A 20,034-nucleotide genomic window follows, 5' to 3' on the forward strand; every position below is an offset into this window, starting at 1 on the left:
AATTAAAGTTTATGAACAATGTCGAACTAAAGCAACGGTTACGTACGTGGTCACGATAGCATTTTTCAAAAGTTGATTTTTTCTATTCCATTGCAACGCACGGGCATCTTTCCTAGTCCTATGTACTAGTAAAGAAAATCGAAGTTATAAGGAGAAAACAGCATATACGTATACCACACCAGTTGCCACCATCCCACCACCACATCAGCTTAGCCACCACCCCAGTTTTGTGCTGCCCGTGACAGCACCGTGAAGGCTGCTTTGATATGTGCCTTGCAGTCCACTATGTTACTCGACGTAAGGATCCGCTCCTCCTCTCGACGGCGTAGATGGAGAACTTTGCGGCGACCTTGAGAAAAATGAGAAAGATATATACTGGAGGCAAGACATCGATTTGGGAACGGCTAGGACCTCAACGCATCCACGCAGCGGATGAAAACGATCTCGATTGAGTCATCGACACAGGCAGACAGGCTGGCAGGCACACATCGACGCCGGGCAAGGCAGCACCCTCCGCGCAGGTCCCGTTTGAGTTGCCACGGTGACGACGGACGAAGACATCACGAGTACGCGACCGGAGCTCAGATCCCAGTCCTCCATTCTTTGACGACGCCAAACTACCGCGTCCACAGCGGCGGCCTTGACGCCGCTGAGGTTCATGCTCTGGCTATGGAGGAGAGGTGCACAGCGATGAAGCTCCTTGCAGCAGCCTCGCATTTGTCTACGTCGCCTCCTCATGTTCCTACATGGCGACATACAATGTCTTCTTCGAGGCACCGATCTCGCACTCATCTACCTCTGATTCGTACCTTACGGCTCACACCATGGACATGCTGACTAAGGCGCTGCTACCTGTCCGTCTGGTCGCCTTATAGGCTTATAGCACGTGGTTGTTTTTCTTCTCCTCTCTAGTTTCTCGTTAGTCTTTTTTCTCTGCGACCCGAATCGAATCGAATCACCAGAAAGCCACGATTGACAAGAAGACGACCCAAACCCTAGCCAGAGGCCGGCTGATTTCCCTCCTCCTGGTCGTTGCCGTCGTCGGGGTCGGCGGTGGTGGCCGCGTCCGGCTGCCAAAGGAAGGGGGCGATGGTGGCGCGCCCATGGACTCCCCTTCGCACGAAGGCAGGGTCCTTCAGGGGCGGCGACGGTGGACGGCGGGTCTGGTGGTGATGTCCTTCGGCTACATCACCCGGATCATGGCGGGGGACGCGGTGGTGTGGTGGATCTTGGCGGGGTGGAAGGGCGGCAGCGGGATTGGGCAGTGGTGCCAAGGTACATGGTCGCGAGGCGGCGGCATTGAGGCTAGGCCAGGCTTTCCTGGCGGGCAGCAGCCGGCCGTCTCCGCATCGTGGGTGTGCGTAGCCGCTATCCCGACAGCTGCCGGCCTCCATCGGCCGGGTTGGAGGAGGAAGATGGACCGTGGTTCCCAGCCATCGCGGCAGCGTGGCGGCCGGCCGTTCCGGGTTTCATGGTGGTGGTCCTAGGGTTCTTCTTTCGCGAAGATGAAGACGTTCCGAATGCCGATCTTTCTTCATCTAGCCGGAGTGATGAGTTTCGGAAGGCTCCGACAGCGAATGTAATAGTGCATTTTTTGCCTGGAGTTCACAGGATCGGGTGGTATTCGGTCACGCGCACGCATGTTATCCCGACCATTTCGTTCCGGAGGGAGCGACGTGAAGCTCTGTTCTGTGTTGACATCAAGAGACTTTTGGTCCATGGTAAAGTCAGACGCAGAGAATATCATGAAGGCGGGATTGGGGATTAGCTAAAGAAGGTTCAAGTCTTCGCGATGTTGACGAGCTTACTTGGAGTTCCGGAATTCGCAGCAGTGATATGAAAGTGGGGGCGACAATACATGCTTCAGAGTCCTACCTTTCAGGGTGAAAACTCAAGGTCGGCCCTTAACTGGTTGTGCCTGGCAATGGCCTTGTTGGAGGCATTGTTTTGAGAGCGGAGACTATCTTCAGGGTGAAAAATCTAAGATCTTTGATCGACGACGGTGCTGGTGCACTATTCCCTGCTTGGAGGCGTCGCTTTTTGAGAGTCTGTATTTCAGGTGTTGTCTTGGTGGTGGATGTACTAATGTTGCTAGGCCTGTTATAATGTGGCGGGACTTTTATTTTTTAGTTTTCTTTTCTCTCTTTTGTCTGTGTGCATGTGTACTGCCATTAGAGCGATGCATTGTCGTAGAGGCTGAATGTAATTAATATCTTTTGATATTAATATAATCTTTTTATTAAAAAATAGAATCGTGGGCGGCGCCGCCGGCCGACGGGCCGAGTGCATATACGGCGTACCGCGCAGTAGCATGTTGTACCAGACGACGTCTCCTGCAGTCCTGGAGATCGTTCGAGGGACTCGACTACTTTTTTAAGCCTGGCCAACCGTCTCGCCAACCCCATACTTTGGCGCACCTACTTCACGTGTATCGGCCCGGCGTGGTCGGCACTGATTGAGGACGGCCGAGGCGTTTTGGACGTGAAGCACAATGCGCCCGGCCGAGCGCACCAGTTTTTTAGAGCATCCCTACTCGGGCTCCCCACGTCTAAATTCGGCTAAATTTTCGTTCAGATTGGAGGAAGATTTAGCGTGGGGAGGAGTAGTTTCCCAGCCGCGAGCCCAGACGAAGACGGCGATGCAAATTTGAAAAACGGAAACTTGACAAACTACGGCAAAAAACGGGCGATTTTAGACTAAATTTAATGATATTTACTATATAACGGACGAAGTTCATACATAGAGGCCGAATTCGACTATATTTCGAATTCGGCTAGGGAATTCAACTGCTAATTTTAAAACATGGCGCTCTACATGCCGAAATGGCGGTAGAACACCGTGTAGTCGCCGCCGTCGTCGCCGTCGTCGTCGTCGACCTGCGGCGGCGCGGCCTGGCTGCTGCTGCCCTGGCCGGCGTCTCCCCACCGAGGCGGGGATGGCTTGTACCATTCGTCGTCCGAGGCTTCGAGGTCGACGAATGGGGCGGCGATGCCGGATGGAGGTGTCGCAGGCCGGCGGTAGCGAGCGACGTCGGCGGCGGCGGTTGGAGCAGCGGCGCGGGTGGCGAGTTGATGCGCGGCGGCCAGGTCCATCAGCCTCGCCTGCTGCTCCGCCTCCTGGCACTCCCAGTCACGCCTCGACCACTCCAGGGCGGCGTCCTCGGGGAGGGCGTTGTCGGCGGGCACCGAGTCCTTGAGCGACCCGGCGATCGCCTCCGCAACGGCGGCCTCCTCCGCGCGCTTCGCCTCCTCCTCGGCGAGCCTGTTTGCGGCGGCGTTGGTGGCGGCAGCGCCGTCCTCCTTCTTCGCCGACTTCCTCTTCCGCCCACGCTGCGGGGAGGAGGGTTGGTCGCGGATGACGAGGGCGCCGCTGCGCCCTCTGGTCGGCGCTGGAGACGCCGGCTCTTTCTTGACGCGTGCCGGCGTCGACAGAGACGTCGCCTCCCTTTTCACCGGCGCCAAGGACGGCCTCGGCGCCGATCCGGAAGACGACGAGCTGGCAGCCATGCGCCGTAGCTGCCAGACGTTTCCCCGGCGGCGGCTCGCCGATGCCCTCGATGCAGGGGGCATCGTCAGCACCGGGAAGTTTCCGCCCTCGATGTGCTCGAGAACGTTCTCCAGCGTCCGGCCCGGCGCGCTCCACCAACGTCGGCGTCCCGCGGTGTTGTTGCGCGGAGGCGGAGGCGGCGGGCCGTCGTAGGCCGCCAGCTCCCGCTCCCACCGCCGGAGGAAGTAGGAGTTCCACCGCGTGTAGTTTTCGGGGTGGTGGCGCGGGTCGGCGCGCTCATCGTCCGTCATTGTTAGCCGCGCCTCCTCGATGGCGGCGTCGAGGGCGTCGCCCCGAGGCGGCGGCGGGATTGGTACGCCGCCACGACTTAGCCGCCACCCGCCGCCGGGAGGCCTCGTGTCCGGCGGGCAGGGGTACCCCGCCTGGTGGAGGAGGTGGCCCTCCCACTGGTGGAGCGACCGGCGGGGGAAGCCATTGGCGGCTGCGCCGTCATCGTCGGAGAACGCCATCGTTGGAGGTGGAGGAAGAGTGGAGCAGGGGAGGGAGAATGGAGGAAGAGTGGAGCAGGGGCGTCGCGGCGAGCGGAGTGGCTTTAAATAGGCGCGGCGGGCGATGGCGATTATTGCCGCGTGGAAGACGATGCGTGCGCGGAAGCCGATGCGACGGCATTAACTCGCCGCGTGGAAGCTACGCGGCCGGCGAATGCTGACTGGCGGCAGGCTTTTACAGCGCGCGGAAGACGATGCGATGAGGACGACGATCGGTGTCTCTCGCCGACAAGTTGGGGCCACCAGACGCGCGGGAAGTTTCCTCGCCGTTTCGTGCGCTTTTGTTTCGTCCGGAGTCCCCGAGAGCTCCCCGGGGGGCCGGGGATGGCGTGGGATCGCCGGATGAATTTAGGCCCAAATCCGGATGAAATCGAGGAACCGGGGGCGCGACTGGGCCGAATTTCGCCGTCCGGATGAAAAAAAACATCGTTCGGGGGCCTCGTCGGGGAGACGAGTGGAGATGCTCTTAGCCAGCAGAAGATGTGCTCGTCGTGCCCATCCAGAGAGCGCAGCCGAAGCTAGAACTCGAGTCCTTTTTAGAGCATCTCCAACAAGCGTTCTAAATTTTGGCGTTGTAAAATCACTTTACAACGCGCTCCATCTATGTTTAGCGCGTGAGGGCATATTCATCTTCAACAGAAGCTCTAAACCTTGGAGCTGTAAAAATCTGTAGCTGTTTCTGCGCGCAACTTATACACCGTTCTTTCCGACGCGGTAGATATAGTGCACTACATAGCGTTTTTGCCCAAGCTGTATTTTACAGTGCCGGTTACAGCACATGTTGGAGCATCATTTTGCGCTCACGCGCTAAACCAGTCACTTTTTTGGATACAGCGTGGGATAGAGTGCCTGTTGGAGATGCTCTTATTGCCGAACGTCTGCACGGTACTTTCCCCGGAGCGTTTCTTTTCCTTATCTTCCGCGTTGGTTGCCGTGTTGGATTGCATTTTTTTCTTTAATAATCACGCGTTGAAAGCAGGCCGTAGCGATCAAGGACCGGTTTTTTAGCGATCGATGCCAGGTTTTTTTATGAACGAAAATTTGTTTCGGTTTTTTAACCTATCAATACCGTTGATCCGTAACTTATTAGTAGAGATATAGTACATAATTGCAATAGTGGTCTTACTCGCGTATGTATCTCCACAGGTCATCGCATATAAGTGCCTTTTCTCTCTTTTCAATGTCCGGATATGATAATATCAGAGCAGTATATTCAGTTTTTGGTGTATTTTGGATTACTCATCACATAGGTACAGGCGAGAGTTCTCATCTAGATAGTTTCATATACTTTACAGAACCCATCTTTACAGATAGTTTCATATACTTTACAGAACCCATCTTTACATATTGCAAATTTTGAATCACTTGGCCTGTAGACTTTCACCATGCAGACAACTGCTGCAAGAACTCAGTTTCACCCGGCAGCCAGCTGTTACTACTGGACTCACCTAAGACCAGCTCCACCGGCAGTCTCCAAATAGTCGTCGACAGGAGCGTCGGCGTTGCTGTATGGGGAGCGCCGGCAGTGCATCCTCCATTTGGGAACGCTGTTCCCACACAGGCGCCTCCCCCAAACGATAGCCCCTAATTTTTTCTTTTTACAATATTTTGAAACAACATATCAATCACATTTTATTCATACAATCACACAAATAGAATTAGATTATTCATACAACCAAACAAACAAATAGTACTTAAATTATTCATACAACCAAACAAATAGAAATAAAATCATGCATTGCTGGCAGCTTCTCTCCTCGCCCACAAATGCGTAGCTAGATCCACCTTCATTTATGCATGGACAACTGCATCTCGAATTTCATTGTGCATATGAAGAAAAGCGGCAAATTCTTGGGGTACATGCTCTACCTCAGCGAGTGGCCCTTGATAATCAAATGGTTGATCATCCTGCACAGGTGCGTCGCGCTCGCTCTCAATGATCATGTTGTGCACGATCACACATGCGTTCATCACCTCCCACATATGAGACTTGGACCAAGTGAGAACAGGTTACCTGACAATGGAAAAACGCTGCTAAAGCACCCCAAAAGCACGCTCAACATCCTTGCGTGCTGCTTCCTGGCATGTTGCAAAATAAGCTTCCATCTCGTTTGCCGGAGAGGGAATTGTCTTCACAAATGTAGCATACGTCGGGTAGATACCATCAGCTAGATAGTACCTCTTGTTGTATGCGTGGCCGTTTACCTCAAAGTTCACGGCAGGATCTTGTCCTCAGCTAGCCTGGCAAATACCGGAGAGCGCTTCAACACGATGAATTGTTTGTTCCTGCCATGTCAAAAAACGCATGCCAAATCCAAAGCTCATGGTCTGCCACCGCCTCAAGAATGACACTGCACTCACTAGTATGCCCTTGTAGATCCCCTGCCAAGCAAAAGGGCATTTCTTCCAGCCCCAATGCATACAGTCAATGTTTCCGAGCATCCCAGAAAACCCTCTTGCTGCATTCTTTTGCAGGATCCGAGCTATATCATCTTCTCTTGGTGCTCTTAAATAGTCTTTAGCAAACACCGACATGATGGCTCGGCAAAACCTGTAGAGAGTCTCTGTACATGTTGACTCTGCCATCCGTATGTAATCATTGATTGTATCTGGAGGATCTCTGTATGCAAGACAGCACATTGCAGCAATGTACTTCTGAATTAAGGTGAAGCCCCACAAACCTGTGCAATCTTGCTTGGCCATGAAGTATTTGTCGTACTCCCTGACGCCGTGGACATTCTTCAAGAACATCTCCTTGTTCATCCTAAACCGGCACTGAAATCCTTCGGCGAATGAGTCGCATCGTCGTTGAAGTAGTCGGCGTCAAGCAGCATTGCGCCGGCTTGACGATGCCGTTGATGTTCCTCCTCTTGGCTGGCTTTGAGCCGCCGCGCCGAGGCACGACGAAGAAAGGCTGGCGAATGCGCATCATGGTCGTCAGAATCAGCTGCTGCTGTTGCCGCCGAACAGCCTGAGCGTTCCGCTCCTCCGTGAACAGCCGCACCATCATCTCGTCGTCGATGTCCATCGCAGCAATCGGACGAACACCTTGCGGGTGGGGCGGTTGTGCCGCGGTGGCGGCGAGCTCTGTTCCGGGCGAAACAGCGTCCGCCGGTCGAGGGGGTGGCCGCCGTGTCGATGGACGGCGGTTCCTAGACAGGCGGCGGTGTCTATTGCAAGCAGGGGCGCGGCGGCGACGGTGACGGTGGCGATCTAGAGGGGTGGGAGTCAGCTTGGGCAGGGGTAGGAGGTGGGAAATCGGTGTGTCTGGCTGCCAGGCGGAGCCCACGCTCGTTTTCAGACGTGCCGCGAGGTGCCGGCGCGCCCGATTCACGTCCTTCGCCAAGGGGCCGGCACGGGGATGCCGGCGATTCTACTGGGCTCGAAAAATAGCCAGCGCCGTTTGAGGTACACCGGTGCGAGCCCATTTTCGTTGCCGGCCCTAAAACGCTATCGGGACCGCCCATGAAGATGTTTTAATGTCGTAACAAAATACCAATTCTCAACCAATATTTTGCCTATCCGTGGAGAATGGAAACGGCTTTGTCACTTTCGAATTTGACCAGTGATGTGACTCTATTACCTTCAATTCGTTCTAGAAGAATCATTGTCTTAGTATACATTTAGGTATAACTTCAGTATATATGTTCCTTCTTTCTTCGCGCTGGAAAGGCATTTGGCATAAAATGGTTGTTTGTTCAAACGCATTCAAGTATTGTTCTAACAGCTGTAGCATTCTGTTCTACGCAACCTCCTACACAGTACACGCCATTTTTCTCCTTAAAACTATTTACGCTGATTTTGCAAAGTTATTGCTTTTCTATTTTTGCCGCAACACGCGGGGTATCATCTTCCGGTCTTTTAAATTTGACAAACCCACTAGACTAGATTCAAATAGAATATGACCACGTGAAACGCAATATACTACAAACGGCACAAAATATTGCGCTATAAATTGTACTGATCAATATCAATTTTGCTCTAATACCACTGTTTATGTGACATTTTTGTACTAAAGATGAATTAGCGGCGATACATAGAAACATACAGCTAACTTAGGGCACGGATACCGGAAATGCTGCTGGTGTGCAAGAATGACCAGCCGCTCCGACAGATGCGACGATGGGGCTCCGCACAACATGCTTCTCCGACACCCATCTCAAGCTTCCCTCCACGAGTTCTTCTTTACCGACGCCATGGCTGCTCACTGTCAGGCCAAATGTTTTCTTCTCTCCGGCCTTGGAGAATGTCAGTGTCTCCGGGAAGACGCGCACCACCAATTTCTTGGGAGCATCCACCTTTGCCATGTATGATGACGTTGCTGGACCGACGTTCGTCACAGTACGGTTCACGGTGAAAGGCATTGATGTCATTGGTACAGTAATCGTCGGGTAGTTGAGCTGCACATCCTTGAGCTTTGGGAGCATCGCGCAAGTCAGGCTTGAATTGCGCACGATGGTTGCCAAGCCATGGTCGCCGAGGAGACAACAAATATAACCGGCATAGTCAGCGGCGCCAAGGTCGTACACCAGACCAGGGTCGGCGGCTCTCATGGCATTCACATGGCCAGCACCTGTGTCATACGCACTAGCCTTCCTATGTTGCTGGTCCAAGATCGGGCCGCCAGTGCTATTGACCATGTCTGATGTTGTCAAGATGGCAGACTTGATGGCTGCTGGTGACCAGCTAGGATGAACGCTCTTGATAAGCGCGGCAACACCGCTGATATGCGGAGTGGCCATGGACGTGCCTGATATGATGTTGAAAGGCCCCGATTCAGAATCTGTGTTTGGTGGCCATGCGGCTAGGATGTTGAGCCCAGGCGCTAATATGTCCGGCTTGAGAATGCCAGGGACATTGGAGCTTGGACCCCGCGAAGAGAACGATGACACAACAGGCGCCGGGTGGATGCCTAGCAGTGTGTTGTTGTACGCCAAGCTAGCCACAAATCTTCTCCCTGGTGATGCCGCATAAGATGTGAGGATGGCTCCATCGGCTGCGGTTACCTGCACCACGCTGGAGTTGTAATCCTGAAGAAGTGTGGTGTAGCCACTGGTCTTGTCATTGAAGAACACCACGCCAGCTGCGCCAGCGCCAATTAAGCCTTGGACTTCAGACTTCTGAGAGTACGACACTATGGCCTCACAAACAATGATCTTACCAACGATGGAATTGTCATGGTTGTATTCACAATGCCGACGTGCCTCAGAGAAGAGGAGAGGGTACGACTTTGAGCTCGGATTTGCTTCCTGGGTAAGCGCTTCTCCGTGGATGCTCTTGCCATTGCTCAGACGCACCTCAGCATCGAAGCTCCTGTCGACCGAGCCGGCAGCCACGGTGAGCAACCATGGCGCATCGTTTGTGATCGAGCCTAGGATGGGCCCGTCATTGCCGCCCGCACAAACCACGACTATGCCCTTGGATACGGCGCTAAGCGCGCCAATAGCGACAAGGTCCTGATCAAAGCTGGTGCCCTTGTAGGGGCCAAAGGAAAGGGAGATCACATCCACCCCATCCTTGATGGCCTCATCCAACCCAGCTAGTATGGCGGATTCCTCACAATCATCGGCACATACCTTGTACATGGCGATATGGGCGCCAGGAGCTATTCCAGCTGCGGTTCCCGTGCCGATGCCATGGTACGCGCCAGGGACGAAGTTCCCGGCGGCTGTGGATGAGGTATGTGTTCCATGCCCATCTTTGTCTCCAGAGTCATCTCCAACAAAAGACTTGGCACCGATGAGCTTGTTGTTGCAGCGGGCCGCCTTGCACGAGCCTTTCCACCTTGACGGGGGCGGCGGGATTCCATGATCATCAAAGGAAGGGTGTGTCGCATGGATGCCAGTGTCGAGCAACCCAATGATGACTCCCTTCCCAAAGCCAGCGTCGCTCCAGAGCCCAGTGCCGTTCCTGAGCCCGAGGAACGCCGGGGTGTGCGTGGTCATGAGTTGCAGAATCCGGTCTGGGAACGCACGGATGAACCCTGGCTTCTTGGCCACCGAATCTAGCTCAGGTTCAGTGAGCCTCGCGGTGAAGCCACTGAACACTTCGGTGTAGGAGTGGAGAAGACGGGACTGGATGGATTCATCGGCGCGCAAGCTTGGCAAGAAAGACTCGTGCCACCTACGGTGAGCATCTTCACCGGCATCCGAGGGTAGTGGCTCCACAAGCACGATGTAATTGCGGTAGGCAGAGGATTCTGCAACATTCTGTTGAGGCCTTGAGGTGGGTGGATTGATGTAGCACAATGCGGGTCTAGAGAAGACGGTGGCTAGCAAGAGAAGGGGCGGTAAGAAATCGCCAAACGACGCCATCGCTGGAACCAAACACACAGATAGCTAGGATGGAGGTGATGGCGATGCTGGAATAGGATCGACCACCGGGTCATCTTTATACAGCATGAATGATCGTTGTAGATTATCGTATCTTTGGCACAAGTTAATTCCTTGATAAATGCAGCGCATGCAGCAACATAAGTGACTTTATTTTGTGCCAAATCTGAATGATCTGGTTAAGATCGTGGGATATGTGCACAATATACTGGATCTTTTCTTTTATTATCCGCGTAATCTTGAAGATTTCTATTCGGATGAACATATATAGTCATAAATGAAAATGAGATTTTCGAATTAACGGCTGGTGGGTTGCCCCGACATTTATGATGTGTAGTAGTATCTTTACGCAAAAAAATTAATGCATATCGTCTCATAAATTATATCGAAAAAATCTTGTCATAAATGAAAATATAGAAACATGGGATGGGACCAGTCTCACAATTACCTCAAACTATGGGTTTAGTCAAAGTTAGACTTTGTAAAGTTTAACTTAATTTCTAAGAAAAAAATACCAACATGTACAATATAAAATCTATTGTATCAGAATCTTCATAAATTATATTTTCAAATTATATGCATTTGATATTATGAATGTTGATATTTTTTCTTATATTCTTGATTAAACTTTACAAATTTTGACTTTGACTTTGACTAAAGCAAAACATGAGGTAATTGTGAATGGAGGGAGTGGATTCGAATATGTCGACGCATTTCAATCTAGAAATGTAAGTGAGATCCCACCAAAGTTCCACTTATAGTTTATTTTATTTTATTGACTTTAAGATTTTACCAAAAATTTGAACTAGAAAATTCAAAATGAACTATAGGTGAGACTTTTCTTTTATTATCCACATGATCTTGAAGATTATTCCGTGTGAACATATATACTCATAAATGAAAATGAGACAGTACGTACTCATAATGGCTGGTGGTTTGTCCCGACGCATATGATGTGCTTTCTTTTCGCAAAAAGTAAATACATATCATCTCATAATATTTTATCAGAAAAAATCTTCTCATAAATGAAAATATTTGAGCATGCGACCACTCGAGGTTGAACGGGTCACCAATGAAAATTGCATGCACGCAGTGTTGATCGCTATAAGACTAGCCATAGTGCTAGTATCATAAGGAGTATCATGCATGCCACCTTAGCTAAAAATCTGATGTGGCACTATAATTAATTAGGAGAGATATGCTAGTGGTATCATAATATGATACTATATCATAGCACATGAAACTAGACAATTTAATGTCAAATACTCCCTCTGTTCCATTCTATAGTGCCTATTGTTTTTTGGCACGGAAATTAGCGCAAGAGTATTTTTTTACACAAGACCCCTAGCTAAATGATTTGAGATCAACGTAAAATTTGGGAAATCCATATCTTTCTAACTTACCATCACAATTTTAGGAGCTGAACGATTCGGGAGCTGAACGGGGAGGGGGTAATTGAAAAAAAGCTAAGCTACAACCTTATATTCTGAAACAAATGCTAAAAAACTATAGGCACTATAGAAAGGAATGGAGGGAGTATATCATATACACACAATTGCATTGACATTCTACAAATAATTAAATATCATGAGATTATGATACTACTAGATGATACTAACTACTATAGGAGAAGTGGCATAGATTGGTATCATATGAATGATACTACTATATGATACTTTGCACTATGGCCAGCCTAAAGGTGCTACTCCATCCGTTCATAATTACCTCATGTTTAGGATGTAGTCAAAGTCAAACTTTATAAAGCTTTACTTAATATCTAAGAAAAAATATCACAATATAAAATATAAAATCTACTGTATCAGAATCACCATAAATTATATTCTCAAACTATATGAATTTCAAATTATGAATTTTGATTTTTTTTTCTATTTTTGGTTAAACTTTGCAAATCTGAACTTTTTGGCTAAACCTAGAACACTAGGTAATTGTGAATGGAGGGAGTGGATTTGAATATGTCAACACCCTTCTATCTAGAGATCTAAGTGAGATTCCACCAAAGTTCCACTTATAGTTTATCTTATGTTTTTTATTTTAAGATTCTACCAAAATTTTGCTAGAAACTACAAAATGGACTATAAGAGAGACTTTCCTGCAGGGGTGGATCTAAAGGGTGGCCAGGGTGGTGCATGGACCACCCTGAAATTTCTACATAGCCTATATATCTAGAAAAACTTTAAAATAAATATTATTAAATAAAAAGTTACACTGTTGGACCATCCTGACATTTTATGCTAGATTCGTTACTGCTTTCGTGAGATCGCACTTGACAGCTTACTTCCATCATTTGCAAATATGAATATATATAACGAAAGTGGATGATTTTAGAACATGTTTATTATTATTTTTATGAATCCGATTGTTAATCTTAGCAAATAAGTTGTAGGTTTTAAAAAATTATTGAACAGAGCATGCGAACACATGGGCGGAGCCAACATTTATTATTTGGGGGTATAGTGCGTCAAACTTTTTTCCAACAGACAACATGTTACACGACTTTTAGAGGAACCCTATCATTTCACTGCCGAGAAATAAGTCACGTTCTAAAAAAAATCACCACGCTGATTGATTTTACCTAGCCACCTCTAGCGACTAGAGTTTTTTTTTTTTTTTGCCTCCGCTGCCGGAATCCATTCTGGCATGGAGTTCATCTCAGTCCCGACAGAATCATTCGCCGATTCTATCTCAGTCGTTCACATGCATGTCACTAACAGAGATTTTGAGTTAAAAGGAAAGATGCACCACAGTAGGCCGACAGAAACCTTCGTTGATTCCGGCGCCTTCAGAGTGTCCAGCCATCCTTCTCAGGCCGCACCTCGCCTCCCTCATCGCTCGAAATGGCGGAGCTCTCCATGACCAGGCGATCCCGGTACAACTACACGAAGGCGACGCACGCCACCGTGCCGCGCGCCAGTATCATGCATCAATCAGCACCCAGTCACATAATTTGCTAAATCGAATAACAACGGCGCGATCTAGCCTAGCTACGTGCATGCGTGTGTCAAGCTCTGCTCGTTGACCCGATGTGCAGAACTGTTACATGTGATCGATCCGGGGAAAAGGGGAAACGATTGGGGAATGGGGAATGGGCTTTCTACGCTTTGCCTTGCTAGGCCGAATGGCTGCTCGTTCTGGATCCAAAGAAACCCCAAATTTTCTAATCATTTAACATGTATAATATGTATTCCCTCCGTTTCACGAAAGTTATATGAAACTTATCTAACTTTGAATATATCTACACACTAAATATAGCATCTAGATACATTATGTCAGTGCTTCGAAATGCTCTCAGCCGGCAAAATACCTTGCATCACTTTGGCACCACATTAAGCTCTTCTAGAGAGATTTCCACACCCGTTGTTCAAAAACTGAAGTTTCGATAATCATCCCTTCCTCTAGAGCTGGTTGCTCGTTGCAGTCACTACAAATTATAGGCCCATAAATCTTCCACACCGGCACATCGCAGTGGTATGTTCAGAATGGCATCAACACAAGGAGTTATTTTTTCCGATAATGGAGGATTTTATTACTTGAATAAGCAATTACACCCGACCTCTGCATAACTAGGATACACACAGCCATTTAAAGATTCTCTAAGTATTCACGAGATAAAGATAAGGAAAAAAGGCGGAGTACATTATCGTGACGATAAAATGTAAAACGCCTAAGAAGTAGGACGAGCTCCGATCCGCAGATTATGCGGCCACCCATGTAGGAGACTCCAATCGTGTACAGACATCTGTAAAGAGGTCGCGATTCTCCACCCTCTGAAGAGACAACCACAAACGGAGAGTACCAGTACATATGTAGATAATCTGCAAGATAGAACAATTTTTGTTATTTTTTTTATCATTTCTATATAGCCATAACGCTCAGATAACTGCAAGTGCACCCATCCCAATAAGTCTTTGAAACCTTAAATTGATACCATGAAACCAATTACCAAAGACATTGGCAACACTAGTCGGAGGATAAAGGCTGGAAGCTACTTGGATGATCGACCATATAGATCTAGCAAACCAACAATGGAAGAACAAGTGTTTAATAGTCTCATTTTGATGATAGAAAACACATCGAGTACTTCCATGCCAGTTCCGCTTAACAAGATTATCTTTGATGAGAATAACCTCCTGACGAAGATACCATGCAAAAAATCTTGTTTTTTAACGGTATCCTCATCATCCAATTTTTCTTTTTATTATCAACTAGTGTATCTGATAGAAGTATTGCTTTGTAAAGAGAATCTACCGAGAATTTTCTATTGGCATGTAGATTCCATCGAAATTCGTCAGATGCATCCGATAGTTGAATATCCTCCAAACGAACAAGTAAGGAGTTTCATGCAACTAGTCATGGACCCAACAAATTCCTTCTGAAAGTCACATCCAGAGGTGAGGTAGCCATTCCTGTAGCAATGTTATCACTTTTGCAACCAATAATACTATACAAAGCAGGACACTTTTCACATAGGGGGACGGTGCCTAACCAAATATCCTCCCGGAACCGTATGTGCGTTCCATCATTGGTAGAGAAAGTACCTTGGCGAAAGAAAATTTCTTCGATGCCATTAACCCGGCCTAGAAATGTGAATCCCCAGGTTTCTAAACCACTTGAGATAGCGCTTTCGAACCGGTGTACTTTCGTCTCAGTATAGTTTGCTAGACCCCATCCTCCGTAAAAAGTTTAAACAACCATTTACCTAGTAAAGCTGAGTTCTTGACTTGAAGATCATGAACTCCAAGCCCACCATGGTCTTTGGGTCTACAAACTATACTTCATTTAACAGGATACCTGACTGACCATGTTTGAAAGTAAACCCCGATGTAGCTGTACCAGATCATACCAGATCTATATGACGCCGCTTGTTTAGTGCCTGAACGCGAGGGAGCTCCTATAGAATATTTCCTGGTAGCCAACCATCAGGTTAGCCGCGGCTAGCGAGCCCTTTCTTTTTCCCACAACCGCTTCGCTCCCCACTTCCTGTCTCGTCCCCCATCAGATGTGGGCAGGCTAGCCCCTCTCCCTCCCTTCTCCGACGATAGCCATCATTGTGGTGGGTGGGGGACCCCCTCTCCAGTACATAATACACATGTAGCTAGGATTAGGTGCTTTATGCTAGGGTTCAGCTCAATGCCGGGTCGTTGGAGCTTGGTGCCGCTGCACTAGAGCTGCAGGTGGTGATTTCGGCGATGCTCTTCTTGGTCGTGGCGGCGAGGTACTACGATCGTCTGGCGAGAGCAGCGTTGGCATCTCCTTTAATAAGCCCGCATATTGGCGGATTCAGAGGTTGTGGTTGAATCAAGGTCTCCTCCTTTCAGTCGTATCGAGACGAGGGAGGTTGCGACCCTGATGCTCGTGCATGTAGCAGGTCGCATCCGCGACAGAGAAGCGTCGAGGCTTCTCTTAGCGGGAATGTTGCAGTCGCTACCGTCTTCGATTGTCGAAGGGCGACCACTCCCACCTCTGTGGGCAGCTTCGGTTCCTTCTAGCCGACGACTGATGGCGTTGAACAACCTCGAGCCATGCCAAAAAGGAGACCCCTCTGTTCTACTACAGTGGGCTCCCGCTGCCTTGTCCGAAGTAGTTTTATCCCCGGTTGCCCTTGTCCGAAGTAGTTTCATCCCCGGCAAAGAGGTGGTTGACTATGCTGTGACACAAAGCTTCGGTGGAGAAGGAGCCGGACCCAATAATTGTTTCTTTGTATACTTTTGGGATCTTTAGTGCAAAAAGTGTGGACCTGATTGTACTTTTATATTTTTTGTTCATCCTTGATGTAATTTGTTGCCCCACCGACGATCTAAAATAAAGCTTCTCGGTTCTACGGGACCATTCGCTGTTCAAAAAAAAGGTTGGTGGCCAGCTGTTTTTTTTTTGTCGTGTTTGAGCGGGAAAAAATAGTTTTTGGTCGGCTTAAGATAGCAAGTCAGGAAAGCTTATGGGCCAGATTTGACGGCCCAATGTAAAAGGAGCCTGTAGCGCCGCCCCGCCCCACCCAGCCATGCTAGAGGAAGCTCCTCTTTTTTTAGGAACCATGCAGGAGACTGGGGAGAGCTGCATGTATCATATTAAGAATGTATCATATTAAGAAGAGAAGAAGCCGAGAGGGCAAAAGTACATGATCGAGACAACTAGATTCACACAAGAAATAGACCCCAGCCTGACAGTCAACTGGAACACTAGACACTACCCTGTATTATTGCCGGAGGAAACTCCCACCGGCCACGACGCACATCGCCAGACCAGAGGCCGCCAACGCCAGCACCGGCCACTGCAGCAAGTTTTGTTCATGGTATATCGTGACGCAGAGTCCAGGCTATATCCAAGCTATTGGTGTACTGCTCCTACAGTCCTACAACTATACACAAACATGTCCACTACCCATCGCTGCTCAAGCTTAGCTCGATCGATGAACCCCTTCCCTTGCCTTCTCGGTGGCGACGTCCTCTTCACACCCTTCAGTCCTTACCATGGACCTCCCGCCTTCCCCGGCCGCCACTAGGTCCTTGGTCTTCTCTGTCACCTCGGCCGCCTTCCCCGCCGCCAAGTTCTTGGTCTGCTCTGTCACCTCAACGCCGCTGTCCATGAACTCTGCGAGCTCGGGACCCACGGTGTCCCCTGTGACGCCGACGCCGACGAACCTGGGGCCCTGCTGCGCGGCCTGCTGCTCGACGAGGGCGTCGTCGCCATGGTGGTTCTCGCCTTCGCCGACCACGCGCGCGCGCTCGGTGCGGGAGTGCGTGATCTCGCGCGCGGCCTCCTGTGCGTCCGCCGCCGCTCGCGCCACCTCTCGCTTGCCCTCCGACCTCGACGACATGGCGGGTTCGTGCAGTGTATGTGTGTGTGGCGGTAAGCAGGACGGTTGATATGTATAATTGTGCGCTGAGTGATGGCAAGTGGACACGTTGATTCGGTGGAAAACTGGAAACACACGTACGGACTTACGTGGAGCGGTGGAGGTGACACGCGACACGTATATGCTCTTCTCCCTGGCGGTGGTTAACTTCCTCCGTCTCTCCCCCGCAAAAGGAAAAATCTTCCTGTCTCTGCTCTAAGTTAGACCGCGGTTCCCCATTGCGCCTCCTCTTCTGCAGTTCCAGTATCACTGCACCCTTAACTTAGAAGATCTTCTGTTAAAATACAATCGAACAGCCTCTCTTCATTCCTCTATGCACTCCGAATTAGAAACAAATTTCCCGTGTTTAAGATACACGGTGGAACAAAAACACCAAATTCCTCTGGCGGACGGAATACTAACGAGAATGGGTTTTAGGAAGGTGGGTGGATCAATAGCTACACCCAATTGCGGACGGTATTCAGTTTAACTTATCTAATCAGACTGTTAAATGCATGCTTTTTTTCTTATGAATTATTTATCCCCTTAATGTGCATGGTTCTAGGCTTCTAGATATGGTGGCTAAGACAAGATCGCATACATACTTAGTTACATACGCAAGGAGTGGACACGCACGAACGCAGCTGGAAGTTGTCAGACACTATATAAGATACAGGTTCTCTGCTGGCTCAACTTAGCCATTTCAGATCGTTACATAAGCTCGTATGGAAAATGGAGAATGCTGAAGGTTACTTGTGAGCACAAGACATAACAACCTTGAAAAGCACGACACTATTGTTTTTAACTCACGCATGTCTCTGGGATACCAGCATACTTGTCGACGGCAGTACACAGCTATGAAACTTACGGAACAGGCAAACTTGTGACGAGGTTAAGATCAACACTTCCCAAATTTCTTTTGAAGAACAGTTAGGAGCAAAGAATCATTGCACGGTAAAAGTACTGACGACGCACGGCAAAGAATCATTGCACGGTAAAACTACTAACGTCGCACGGCAAAGAAGGTTGACACGGCAAAGCAATAATTCGGCGCACGGCAAAGAATAAAACCACGGCAAAGTCAGAAAACCACACGGCAAAGGGATCACACGGCACAGCTGGGCTTTGCCGTGCGCCTCAATCTCACACACGGCAAAATTTAGAGCGGATTGTTGACGTGGCCTACCTCACGTACAACATGACCCCACCCACGACCACATGGCCCCATAACCCACGTACCCATTATCTCCTTCCTATCTCCTCCCTCAGCTTCATATCTTCTTCCTATCTCCTTCCTCTGCTTCACATATCCACGACATGTCTCCTAGCTCTGCTCCACATCTCCTCGCCCACGCACAGCCTCGTCGGCCACCACCTCCTCCTTGCGCGCGCCGGCATCCCGGACTCGGCCAGCTCCGACAGCGGCCGCGCGTCCTCGAACCCTTGCCGCACCCCTCTCCGGCGCCTGCGCCTTCTGCCCCTCGGCGAGCGCAACGCCTGTTCCGGCGACCGCGCGGTGAGCAGCTCCAGCAGCAGGATGGCCTCGTCGCCGGCGCTCCGTCTGCGCGCGCTCTTCTCCCCGACCGGCGTGGACGCGGTGGCGAGCGCGGGGCGGAGAGCGAGCGCACGGCCTATCCCCGACCGGCGTGGCTGCGGTGGTGCGCGCTCTTCTGCCCCTCGGCGAGCGCGACGACTGTTCCGGCGACCGCCCGGTGAGCAGCTCCAGCAGGAGGACGGCCTCGTCGCCGGCGCTCCGTCTGCACGGCGAACCGGCGTGGCTGCAGCGGCGAGGGAACACGCGGCGACGAGCGGGCGCACGGCGAACCGGCATGGCTGCGGCGGTGAGGGAACACGCGGCGACGAGCGGGCGCGCGGCGAGCACCCTTCGGCGCGGCGACATGTCAATTTTTTTTTATTTTGCTTGAAGCTCTTTGCCGTGCGGTAGAACCAAAGCACACGGCAGAGGTACTAGGCAGTAGGCACACGGCAATGAGAGGTTGCATGGCAAAGAGGATGCACGCACGGCAAATGGAGGAACGCACGGCAAAGACGTTGCCGTGCAGTGTTGGCGAGGCGCACGGCAAAGATGGCGTTGCCGACGCAGACATTGCCGTGCGGTCTTTGCCGTGTGGTGCCGCACGGCAAAGGCTTTGCCGTGCAAATAACAGCCTTTGCCGTCCGATTTGCTTGCACGGCAACGAAACTCTTTCCCGTAGTGAGCTCTGCATTAAAGCGGAAACTGAGTGGGACGTGATCGACCTAATTGAACATCGAGTCTCCGTTTCACTTTTTTACACCGTTTCTTATCTGACGAAAGTTACACGAATGAAAACAGCATCAGAATACAGAAGTTCCATCAGTTTTAAGTTGACACCAAGATCTCTGAATCTATTTTCTGTCCTCGACGAAGTATGGTCAGCAGTCCCTGCGGCTAAGTCACAAGGGCACATAACCCTTCTGGAGCTTTCTAATCGTCATAAGGGCACCATATCATGTTATTCTCACCAATCTGGGCCGGCGCAGTTTCAAACAGATGTTTAATTATCACCTTTTGTACTAGGTAAGATACTTTCTCCCTTAACTGATATAAGATGTTTTAGCTTTTTGTAGATTTATTTATTTTGATATGTATCTAGTCTACTTTTGGTATATAGATTTACTCATTATATGGTGTGTATTTAGTTTACTTTATAATTTCTAAAACATCTTATATTTTGAACAAAGGGAGTATTTATTATCGAATGAAAGTTTGTAAAAGATTCCTTGTAAGGTATTTAAATGACATAACCACAACAGG

The 20,034-nt window shown here is 49.7% G+C and overlaps 1 protein-coding gene across 1 annotated transcript; it reads right to left on the reverse strand.

Annotated features, from left to right (window-relative positions):
- Positions 1-8,110: 8,110 nt before the first annotated feature.
- On the reverse strand, positions 8,111-10,372 carry LOC124673239 (subtilisin-like protease 1). The gene has a single exon (XM_047209359.1). It carries the CDS (start codon positions 10,367-10,369, stop codon positions 8,111-8,113), a length of 2,259 nt encoding a protein of 752 aa, XP_047065315.1. The 5' UTR covers positions 10,370-10,372.
- Between the last annotated feature and the right edge of the window lie 9,662 nt (positions 10,373-20,034).

Source organism: Lolium rigidum, chromosome 7 (assembly GCF_022539505.1).
Source record: "Lolium rigidum isolate FL_2022 chromosome 7, APGP_CSIRO_Lrig_0.1, whole genome shotgun sequence".
NCBI lineage: Eukaryota > Viridiplantae > Streptophyta > Magnoliopsida > Poales > Poaceae > Lolium > Lolium rigidum.

Excerpts from the sequence above, each read along its gene's own strand:
- LOC124673239 (XM_047209359.1), bottom strand. The coding sequence starts at position 10,369 with ATGGCGTCGTTTGGCGATTTCTTACCGCCCCTTCTCTTGCTAGCCACC.